The sequence below is a fragment of the Ambystoma mexicanum genome, chromosome 5p (assembly GCF_040938575.1).
Source record: "Ambystoma mexicanum isolate Mex_15411 chromosome 5p, UKY_AmexF1_1, whole genome shotgun sequence".
In the NCBI taxonomy this organism is placed as follows: domain Eukaryota; kingdom Metazoa; phylum Chordata; class Amphibia; order Caudata; family Ambystomatidae; genus Ambystoma; species Ambystoma mexicanum.
The window spans coordinates 807,548,414-807,560,652 of NC_090930.1; the positions used below are offsets into that span (position 1 = coordinate 807,548,414).

General features: G+C 50.2%; 1 protein-coding gene across 1 annotated transcript in view; it reads left to right on the top strand.

The window, feature by feature from the left end:
• Positions 1-12,239, top strand: part of FKBP9 (FKBP prolyl isomerase 9) — a 371,826-nt gene that overhangs the window by 210,679 nt on the left and 148,908 nt on the right. The window contains exon 7 of the mRNA XM_069613232.1: positions 686-872. Coding sequence (XP_069469333.1) covers positions 686-872 — 187 coding nt within the window. The remainder of the gene's footprint in view (positions 1-685; positions 873-12,239) is intronic.

Sequence of the window (12,239 nt, forward strand, 5' to 3'; positions counted from 1 at the left end):
TGCACTTGCCTGGTTCCACTACAGCCTAGTGGAGCATTGCTAGTCTGTTTGGGAGAATTCGGAGAGGTGTGAGAGCTCTCATACCAGCAAACTGACCCTTTCTTGTCAGGACGCAACATCCCAATACTATATTTAAATGGGGGGGGGCAGGCAAGAAACAGATTTTCAAAAAGACTATGGCTCTTTTCTCTGAGGAAAATAGTAGTTGGAGGCCAACCAAGATAGTCATGTACGGAGTTGAATCTCTAGTGGTTAAAGTAGAAGGAGAAGAGGTTCAGCAGATGGGTTTGGTAGTCTCTATCTGTCATATATGCCATCAATGGAGTGTCTGTGCGTGTTAAGTGGAGCAAATATGTTTTTTATCAGCTGATTCAACTTGTATTATAAAACTGGGTAAATATTAGTTCTTTGTTAGAAAGCCTCCAGTTAAACTGTAGTGTTCATGTTTGAAATTGTAAAGTGTTTCTCCTTCTCCTCCCATTGGTTGTGTTGCACAAGGCTAGCGTTCAGCAGTGGTGTTTCTCTGTTTCGACCTGCCATATTAATTCACAGGAGTTTCTTCAAATTCAATGAAGAACTTAACAGAGATAATATTATAGTAATGTAGGAATTCTAACTAGCCCGATCTTCTCCGATCGAGGATCTGTTGGTTTTTATGCATCTTTCTTTGCTGCCTCTAATGTAGGGAAGATTCCTGGCTCAGCCGTTTTGATCTTCGACATTCACGTGATTGACTTCCATAACCCTTCGGACTCAGTCAGCATCACTACACACTACAAGCCCACTGAGTGCACCGAGCTCAGCAAGAAAGGGGATTACCTCAAGTACCACTACAATGCCACGCTCATGGACGGAACAGTGTTAGACTCCACGTGAGTATGACTGCTAGGAATAAAATTGTCCATACTGTACCTGGAACTAATTAATCAATATGTATGACTGCAGCATCTTGACGCATCACCTCTTGGTGTAGGAATGTGATTCTAAATGGGTACTATAGCTTCAACCCGGTATTGACCATTTGAACAATTCTTCAAGCTCCGTTAGGTAAGATTTTCATTTCAGTAATAAATCTTCCTGTCCTGCGTGAACCCCAGAACCTTTTGCTTGCACTTGATCGTTTTCCCCTTGTCGCTAGGTAAAGGGGAATCATTTTACTCTTTTTATGGGTGACCTTTTTTATGTCTCTCTGTTAGGCAAAGATTGTATGCAGTACCCTTTGGGTGCACTACAACAACTCTGACTACAGGTATAGGAAACCCAACTGTTGGCATAAGCTTGTACTACACAGTTTTGGTAGCGTGTTGAGCAGCCAGGCTTATCAAAAGAGGGGTCAGTGTGAGCTGTAGGGGAGTTACACAGAGATTCACAGTGACAAGTATTCAAATAAACTCTTACACGCAAGGTTTCTTGAATAAACAATTATTAATTTATTTATCAGTCAGTTACTACTATTTAGTGAACTGCAGGCCCTTTCAGTTCAGGACCCCTTCATCACGATTCACAAGGACATGGTGGTTTTGCACGCACACCCACGCTTTGCGCCCACATTTATCTCAAAGTTCCATGTAAACCAGTCAATAGAACTACCCGCCTTTTTCCAGAACACCACTAACATGCAGAAAGGAGCGTCCACAAACTAGATGGGAAAGACAAAGCCACTAAGGAAGACAAACCAGTTCTTCGTATAATTGGCAGCTGGTAGAGAAGGGGACCCTGTCTTTAAGTCAACTATTTCCAAGTGGAGCGTAAACTGCATCACACCGTGTTACACTCTTGCCAAGAGAGATCTACCCTTCACGCCTAGTGCTCACTCGGGGCATAGGAGCTACCATAGCATTAATTGCACATGTTCTTCTAGATTCCATTTGCAAAGCAGCAACCTGGAGTTCTGTGCATACCTTTACACAACACTACTGCCTAGATGCACACTCTAGGTCTGATTCTCAGGTGGGACAAGCGGTGCATAGACATCTCTTTGCTACTGTTCCTTCACACATCCCATCACCATCTCTGGGCACTGCTCTCTAGTAAATGCATAGCATGTGATTCTAAGCAGATCCACAAGCATCAGAAGACATACATTACTCACTGTAATCCTATTTCTGATAATTGTATCAGCTTAGATTCACATGCGCCCACCCTTTCCCCCCTTTTGGAGTAGAAGGAAGATCGACTTCTTACACCTTCTCTCATTTGTACTTGCTCACGCAGACTATAAGGCTCCCTCGCGGCAGAAAAAAACAACCGGTGGGACCACGACGCGTGAGGAATTTTGGGTACACTACATGTCACGTTAGGGATAGTGTTAGTCACGCCCATGACGACGTCTCTTTCGATCTTTGAAAAAAATATGCAATACCACTAGATATCGGACTATATGCACAGCATGTGAATCTAAGCAGATACAATCATCAGAAATACGATAACGGTGAGTAATGCATGTCATTCCTGTCCTACGTGCACAGATACTCATGATCCTTCATGCGTCGACATCCTCAGATTTTTGTTTTCCGCCATCCGTTGGGCACATGTGAGTAGCCCGAAAAGGCACATTTTTAACTTCAGAACATTTTGGCCATTGTTATTCTTACTGAATGTTGAGTCGACATCCGAACACTTCAAGGCTGTACAGTGTTTTCTACAAGCCAACACCAACTGACGGCCCTTCAGCCCGGCAAACAACACCCGCCTGCAGGCATTCAGTTGGGAGTGTGGGACAAGGATTTAAATTCATCAGAGACATTAAGAATGTCTTTAGATCCCCACACCCAAATAACCCACAAGCTACCTTGTTTCCACTTCGACACATGGAGAACACCTAGTTTAAATTCTGCCCAAAATGCTATACCCAGGCCCTTTGGAAGCACACAGAGTGCGCAACAATTGCCTTCAATGGGACTGTGCCGAAGACCAATGCTCGGTATGCAAGCAATTCAAACCAAATCCGCTAAACGAGCATTGAGTGAAGCACTGGGTGGATTATGCAATGTAGACCAAGTCGAAGCAGATTAAGGCTTTGACATCCAAAAAGGTTCTTGAGGTAGTGGAATCGAGGCGAGATTACAAGACTGTCTCTGATCACCCATCGGAGGAAGTTTTCCAACCACCCTCTATAGAAGGTATTTAAACCTTATGAAGAATCCAAAGGATTTCTCTGTGCCACTGCACTGAAGGTGCTGTGTCACCATACAAAAAGTAGATGCCTACAGAGTTTGCCAGACCCCAAAAACAGTGTAATCACAAAATCCAAATCAGGTAAAACACATGAGGGAGTGGGGAAAAAAGGTCTCACTCATCACAGGGTTAAAATTAAAAAGTCCTTAATCCAGCAGAAGAGCTGGGGGTCTATAATGTTGAAGGGAATTAGCACATAAATGAGAATTCTCCCCAACAGTTAACATACCTGTTTCGTGTCCCCATCCCTTCTACTCTTCCATGGGGTTCCATGGGTGTGAAGCCCTTCCTGTATGTCTCTTGCCCGACTCAGATCGGTGGTGGTCTAGTCGGGGATCCCCCCTGGGGTTTCTCCAGTATGGTGGAATCCAGGGAGACATTTACCAGAACATTACCAAACCTTTGGAACACTTAATTGCAACCACTGGAATGTCTCAATCCAATAGTAAATCTACCTGAAGAGTCTACCTTGTGAAACTGGTGAATTTAGGGCAATATGCCCCATTCTGTCTCGGGGCTTGACTGAGTTAGAGATCTAATTCTAGGATTGTTCATAAGTGTTTTAACAATCTTTTTCTATTTTTATTTACCTGTGTTTACTGGTGTTGAATCAACAGATTGTGTACCTCTTCACTTACTTTACCCCAAACAGTTAATGAAAGTCTCGCTCATGATTAAGCTATGTGAACGGAGGATAGCACAGGGGCAAAGTGCTGATCTTGGAAGCAAGACCATGCAGAGCAACAGAGGTTCGAATCCCGGATCTTTGCTTAGAAACCAAACTCTGGTATTAAATATTTTATTAAAAAAACAATTACATTAAAACTCTTGCTTAATTGTCTTTAGGTAAAAGTAGTTGACTTCTAGTTGGAACTTGCAATTGTAGATGCATATATGTATTTGATAGTAGTTGTGTGATAATAGTTATTTATTTGGCATTTGTATGGTGCCTATACACAAGTGTTTCCGGGCACTACAAGACAAATTTGCAGTGCGGGGGGAGGGGAGGTAATGTGTAGGAAAAGTAAACTACAAAAACAATAACTGTTATGGCCTTGTTACAATCCTATCGTGCAAGACAAAGGTGGTAAGAGCGGGGGAGAGGGAGAAGTGCCCAAAGGTGAGGGGGGAGGGGGGGTGAGCAAGTGCTGGAGGGCCAAGACAGCCAGTGCCAGGGTAAAGAGGGGGGGAAGGGAGTAAGAGTGTGATGGACCAGATTGAGCTAGTCTGGGTACGGGTGCCCAAGGGCAAGGGCTTGCAGGGGAAGGGATGCTGGGAGGACTGGTAGGGGGTGGTCTGGCCCCTGTATGACTCAGATGGGACCCGGCGCCAGTTGCAGAGGGACGTTAGCACGAGAGGGGGAGAGGGAAGGAAGAGAAGAAAAGGAAAGTCTTGAAAAGTTTCTGGAATTTAAGAAGATCCGGCTCAGATCTGAGGGGGGCAGGGAGGCTGTTCCAGAGGGAGGAACCTGTTGAGGAAAGGGATCTACCCCCACTCTCTGCTTTGAGAAACATTTGACCTGCAGAGAGTTTGAGCCAGAGGACAGAGGAACTCTAGCAGGGAGGTTTTTAGAGTGGGAAAGCTGGATGTAGATAGGTCCCAGGTCCCAGGCCCCAGGGTCTTAAATTTGATCCTTGCGGTCACCGGGAGCCAGTGTTGGGAACCGACTTTAGGACTGGAGAGATGCAGTGCCTGGTTTTGAGGCCAAGAATACATCTTGCAGTCCTATTCTGGATTAGTAGAGTGGGACAAAGGGAGTAAAGAGGCAGATTGAGGAAGAGGCTGTTGCAGTCCATACTAGAGAGAACCAGGGCTCTGGAGACGTTGAGCTTCTGGGAGAAGGTGAGACAAGGTAGAATGCCGCTGAGAAGTTCCGCGATGTGTGGAGAGAAAAAGAGGGTGGAGTCAAAGATAAGCCCAAGGGTTTTTGCCTCACAGGTGCGTTAGGGGAGGGGGCCCAACGAGGGTGGCCAGAGAGTGGGGGGGGAAGCAAGGAGCAGACGTCCCAATGAGAAGGATCCCTTTCTTACTGGCATTAAGGCAGAGATTGTTTGCACAGCACCATGCCTGAATAGCAGTCAGGCAGTGTTGGGAAAGATTTCTCTTACTGCACCTTTCCTTCCATCTTTATGGAACCCCCAAACCTTTTCCTTATTTTTGAATCTGAACTGTACTTTTTGTAGTGCAGTGAAGCCTTAAGCTTCACTAAACTGGCTTTTGCTCATATGTTATGGGGAAACTTTAATGTCCTTCAGGCTGTCAGTACCAGGAGACTTTGTTTCCCTTAGTCGTGTTACTATGTTACTACTTTTGGTTACTTTGTATCACTTGTGGTAACTTCTATCATTGTGCACAGCAGCTTAAACTACAGTACAATAGGGTACACTTTTTGTTTTGCCCTAGACTAACACTAAGAGCATTTTTGGTAACTCTAGGTGTGCTAAAAGGATGAGCTGGTGGCAGCAGTGACTTTTTCCCCACTTTTGGGGACTTTTCGTTTTAGCCTTACCGTGTTTACCGCGTTCGGCTACTAACTGTGGCTACTGGTCAAACATGGCCGTGCCAGAAGATTTTTCACTTGTCCTTTTGTCATCTTGTTCTGTAGCCTTCTTCCTGGCTTGAGAGGCCAGGAGAATCCTTGTAAGGACATCAGTGCCCGGGAAAGCAGAAGCATTTGGTGGGCTACTGAAGGGCTGTGTGTGTTTGCTGGCAGGATGTGGGCTGGGACTGTCTGGTCCCAATCCACAAACTGATTTCAGTGTGTCTGAGTGGTATGCATAAATGTTCCCGCCAGTGGTCCTGATCGGACCACTGCTGGGGTGTGTGTGTGGGCTAGTCCTGCTATTGGCTAGTGGGATTTTCAGCTCTTACCTGGCTTTTAGGATAAGAGGGCCCCTGCACCCATTCTTTAGAGATCCTGCAGAAACCTGAAGGAGCCAAGAATCCTATCCAGCTGTGAGACCTGCAAAGAAACCTGAGCATCGACTGAAAGAGGCCTGGCAACCAACTTCTGCTGCTGTCCTGGAGGAGCCCTGTGTTGCTAAAGATTGTTAGCAGTCCTGAGAAGGAGCTGCGACCCTTGGACTGGAGGGACCATCTATTCCTGACGTCTGCTCGGTACCCTGCAACCAAGAGCCTTTGGGAGTGTCCCGGGATCTTCCTGTGGGCAACCAGCCCCGAATTTGGGCTACTGTGCTGCTGGCGTTACCGTTCAGAGTTTCCACCTGGAAGTTGGGGGACCCTCAGCTGGCCCTACGAGACTAAACTGTGCGAAATGTCGGCGTCCTAGCACCAAGGGTCCCGAGATAGAAGGGAAAGTCTGACTGTGGCAGTTGAGTCCGTTTGCCTTGCTGTGCTGCGGTAACCACAGTCCAAATGTGCTTACCTGACCCGATTGCAGTCCTGAGACGGGTTCTGCATCGCGTTTTGCTGCATACTCCTACGTCCCGTCCCCTTTCCTCCATACTTATGGGACATCTCTCCGTCCTGTGGGACGGGAACCGGAGCACTTTGTAAAAAGCATCCAAAATTTTTCCAAAAATGTGTCCTTCCTCTCTTTCTTGCGCGGGGCCCGGCACGCGGCCGTAACCCCGCCCACCTTGGCTCCGCCCCGCGCATCGCCCATCAGTCCTTTTCTCCGCTCGTTCGGGACTGGACTCACTTGCATCCTCGGAAGATTTTCTTCCCTTTTTTCCTCTCTGGCTCTCGCTAGCGATCGTGTACTAGTGTATCTATGTCGTTCAAACTAGACTTTCCAGATTGTTCATCGTGTCACCGTCGTTTCGCGAGGGCGGATCCCCATCCTCTTTGTTTAGAGTGCTTGGGTCCAGATCACCGTTGGGACTGCTGTTTTTACTGCGACTCCCTTTCGGTCCGGGCACTTCAACGTCGGTTGGAGCGGTGGGAGGAGGTGTTCCGACAAACTCCTCCTTCACATTTTCAGGCATTCATCGACGAGAAGAAGAAACGCCCGGTAAGTTCTTTACTTTTCAGAGCACCCCGGCCCGGGGCATACCTTTCCGGGATCGCTCTGCCACCGGGGTTCGCCCTGAGGTGCCCGTTGGGCCTAATAATTCTACCGGAGTTTTCTCCGAGGGTCTCTGTAAGGGGCCTGTGGATACCGGAGTACGCGCCGAGGCCGCTCCTGTGGGGGCTGTTTGTAGACCCAGTTCTACTGAGTCATGGGGTACCAGAGCTCGCTCTGAGGCCTCTCTGTCGGCTTCCCTCAAAAATAAGACCGGGGTGCGCCCCGAGGCCTTGGGTGGGCTTGCTGTTACCGAACGGATGTTCGAGGCCCGCGCAGGTGAGGCTGTTACCGGGCCTGGGTCCGAGGTCCCTCGTTCAGAGGCTAAAGCTACCAACAGTTCTGAGAGGCCTGACAAGGCCTTGTCGGTGAAAGCTATTTCTCACCGTTCCCGCTCTTGCGGTGACACCAGACCTGTTGAGGGGGCAAATAAGCAAAGTTCTTCTTTTACCGGCAGTGCCGAGGTCCTTCCTTCGAAGGCTAAATTGGCGGTTGGTATGTCACAAAACATTCCAGGCCTCATAGTACCGGCTCTGCCGAGGTTCCTTATGTTAAGGCTAAAGTTAAGACCCCTGATCCATCGACGGGGACCCAAGCCTCACTTCCTCACGTGTCGCAGTTCCCCTCAGATGAGGACAAAATGGCGCCCGTTCCGGCCATGACCGCGTCAGCCATTTTAGGTGCTACCCCTACAACTAAGCCATCGGCCTCAGGTGTAGGGCTTGGTCCCTTGGGTGAACATAGAGTCCCTGGTGCGCATCCTTATCGGCCAGTTTACGATTGGAACTCCCGGATGCCTCTTCCACACAATGTTTCGTTGCCTGAAGGGTTGGCACCGTTGATTTATGTGGCTACGTCGGTGGTGGAGCCAGTGTGGCACCCGTCCCCGTTAAGTCCCTGGATTTGTCCACCTCATGAGAGGCCTTCTCAGGTTCCGAAACAGTCTCCTGAAGACGCCTTTTTCGGAAAATTTCAAGCGCTTATGCGTGCCGACCCCATGAGGGAAAATTTCAAAGGGCTTTTCAGGGAGATATGTCCACCTGCGCCTCCGGCTTCACCCGTTCCTCCGGTTATCCGCCGGTGCCTCCCTTGCCTACGGTGCCTCCCACGACTCTTCCCCCTTTGCCTCCATTGTCCCCGGTGGACAAGGCAGCGCCTGACACGGCTCAGCAGGATCCTGACCTGTCAGATGACGCCCAAGGCGATCAGGACAACGAGGACCTTCCCCGCTCGATCAGAGCTTTTCATGACCGGGTACTGGACATGATGAGCTTCTTAGATGTTCCAGTGCCCGAGGCACCCGCTCCGCAGGAGGGCATGCTTTCTGGGGCGTTCACCCTGTCTCTTTTGGAGCGTACCGGCCTGTTCTTGCAGAAGGACGTTCTGACCGAGGTCCGCAGAGTCTGGGAAAAGCCACACTCTGGACTTTTTGTCAATAAGAAAATTGATGCGAGATACAGGCTGCATTCTTCAGAAGAGGTGGCCCTGTCGTCTTGTCCACCCTCCTCCTCCACAGTGGTGGCTGCAGCCACTTTGCAGTCCAGGCCTGCAGCATCCTCTTCCACGACGGCTACTCAGGTTCTAGGAAAGGAGGACATGCTCCTAGACTCCCTCGGGAGGAAAGTCTTCGCCAACTCGGCCTTGCAGCTCAGGCAGGCCAACGCTGAATTGATATTAGCGAGAGCTAACATGCGGATGTGGAAAGGTCTGTCGGAGTTTGAGGAGTTTATCCTGGTCGAGAAGCTGGAAGACTTCAAAGGAGGCCTATCCGACGCCAGGGTCTTGGCCCAGGAGGCTGCGGTTCATCAAGTAGACACCTCGGCTCGGGGCCTTATGCTGGGGGTTGATCCCCCACGGCAGGCGTGGTTGCATGCCACTAAATTCTCAAAATAAGTGCAGGACAAGGTGTTGGGCCTTCCGTTCGATGGTAAGGAGCCCTTTCATTCTACAACGGATGTAGGGCTCACCAAGACGAAGGATAGCATTGAGCTAAGTCATTATCTGTTCTGGTTAAGGCTCCTTTTAAAACCCAGAGACCGTTGTCGCAAAGTCGATCTTCCTTTGGCTTTAGGGGCTTCCTCGACCGCAAATCTTGCAGAGTGGATACCCCGGCGGGGAATAACTGCCGTAGGCAACAACGGACGCGTTTTTTCTCCCGCTCCTCAGCCTCCTCCTCAGGTTCAGGTGGCACTGCCACTGATAAACCTACTAAATGAGGGTTTTCCGCGCTTGCACGAGACCCCGGTGGGAGGACGCATTGCGTCTCATTGGGAGGCGTGGCGGACCATCACAGAAGACAGATGGGTCTTGTCAGTCGCTGGGGCGGGCTTCTGCTTACTTCTACCCCCTACCCCACCCTTCAACCCTCCTTTTCAGCTGTCGGGCTCGCCCTCCCTCAAAGCCGAAGTTCAGAAACTTCTGGACCTCAGAACTGTGGAACCCGTTCCCTTTGGGGAGCGAGGGGAGGGCTTCTATTCCCAGCTGTTTACGGTGCCCAAACCCAACCAGGCTGGCCTGCGCACCATCCTAGACCTTTCCCAGTTCAATCTTTTCCTACCCCAAGAGAAATTCAAGATGATCACGCCCAGCCATATACGCTCCTCCTTGCAGATGGGCGATTGGCTCAGCGTTGTGGATCTTCAGGATGCGTACATGCATATCCTGATTTGGAACCCACACAGGAGAAATCTCTGCTTCTCTTCCAGTTTCGAGTGCTTCCTTTTGGCCTCAGCTCGGTGCTGCATGTCTTCACGAAGATGATGTCGGTGATTGCGGCCTATCTTCGTCTCCAGGGTATCCATGTGTATCCGTATTTGGACGACTGGCTCTTACGCAGCCCTTGTCCGCTGGCAGCAGCGGGCAATCTCCAGTCTCTACTTCAGCTCCAGTTCCATCTTGGGCTGTCAGTGAACTGGCGGAACTCTTCCATGACGGTCTCGCAGGACCTTATTTTCATGGGTTTTCGCTGGAACACGATTGACTGCAGAGTGTACCTGACCGGGGACAGAATGGCGGATCTGTTAGCCACGTGTCAGATGTTTGCATGTTTGCGCAGTCGGAGAGCATGTCGGCTTGGTGGTTCCAGAGGCTTCTGGGCCTCATGGCCTCGTGCGTGCTGGCTCTTCCTCTTGCTCGTCTCAAGATGAGACGGACCCAGATGGCTCTTCGGAGTTCCTGGCGTCAGGCTGTGGACCCGCATTCCAAGCTGATAATGATTCTGGATTCCATGAGAGTGGACCTGGATTGGTGGTCATCTCTCAGCAATCTGTCGGTGGGTGCGGGGTTTCAGGACCCAGCCCCCACGGCGACGATCCCGACGGACTCCTCCCTTCTGGGGTGGGGTGCGACGCTAGATCTTCTTCTGGTCTCGGACCTCTGGTCGCCTCAGGACAAGCTCCTGCACATAAATCATTTGGAGCTTCTGGCGATCTTCCTAGCGCTCAGGGCGTTCAGACCGCTCATTGCCAACAAGGTGGTCCGCATACGCACGGACAATATGGTGTCAATGTATTACATCAACAAGCAAGGGGGAACAAAGTCTCCCCCCCCCCTTGTAATCCTGTCCATCCAGATATGGGAGTGGGCCGTGCTGCCCGGTGTCTGGCTGCTTGCAGTGCACATTCCGGGCCAGCTGAATGTCACAGCAGATGCCCTCAGCCGGCAGACAGTGGTCAGCTACGAGTGGGAGTTGAAGGCGGCGGTCTCCTCATGGATTTTCTTGCATTGGGGCACACCGGAGGTGGACCTCTTCGCTACGGCGGTAAACCAGAAGCTTCCTCAGTATGCCTCCAGAGGGGGGCTGGGAGCCTCCTCTCTGGGGGATGCTCTCGAGATTCCATGGCACAACATGAGAGCTTACGCCTTCCCGCCTCTGTCTCTAGTCCATCAAGCAATTTGGAAGCTGAAGAACTTGGTGAACTGTTCCCTTCTGCTCATAACCCCGTGGCGGCCGTCCAGGTTTTGGTTCTCAGAACTTCAACACCTGACGGTGTATCCGCCGATCAGGTTACCAGTGACCCCCGATCTTCTTCATCAAGGGGAACAGCAGATGTGGCACCCCTCCCCACAATCGCTCAGCTTGGCGCCATGGTGCCTGAGTTCAAGTCTTTAGAGCATCTTAGCTTGTCTACGGATAACATGCGTATTATCCAGGCAGCCAGGAAACCCTCGACCAGATCCCAATACAGGAGTAAATGGCTCAGGTTCTGTCATTGGTATTTGGAAAAGCAGTTGGATCCAAGGGTGGCTACGATTGACACAGTGCTGTCCTTCGTGTCCTCCCTAGCAGAGTGGGATGTTCACATTCTGTCATGCATTTTTTACCTTTCAGCGGTTTCCGCTTATCTTTCTACAGACCAATGCTCTTATTGTCTGAGTAACCCAGTGGTTAAGAGGCATTTTGCAGGCTTGACACGCCTCTACCCTCCGGTTCGTAGTCCGCACCCACCGTGGGACCTTAATGTAGTCCTGACGGCGCTGTGCCATAAACCTTTTGAACCCATGGCCACAGTGGACCTCAAGTACCTATCCTGGAAAGTGTCCTTTCTGGTCGCCGTTACGTCAGCAAGGAGAGTGAGTGAGCTTCAGGCCTTGTCAGTGGAGCATCCTTTCTTGGTCTTTCATAAGGACAAGGAAGTCCTACGGACAAACCCGGCCTTTCTACCGAAGGTGGTAACTGAATTTCATCTGAATCAGTCGATCTCCCTACCGGTCTTTTTACCGACCCCTGCCTCAGAGGCTGAAAGGGTTCTGCACTGTCTTGATGTCAGAAGGGCTCTTAAGGTCTACCTTGACAGGACTTCCAAGCTTAGGAGTTCTTCTCAACTTTTTGTGACCTTCGGTAACCCTCAGGGTAAGCAGGCGTCTAAGGCGACTATTTCTCGGTGGATCGCCGCATGCATCACAGAGTCTTTCACCGTCCAAGGGCTGAAACCTCGTAAGGGTATTCATGCACACCTGGTGCGGGGCAAGGCAGCCGCGGTTGCTTTTCAGAAATATGTCCCCTGGGAGTCCATCACTAGGGCAGCTACTTGTGCCT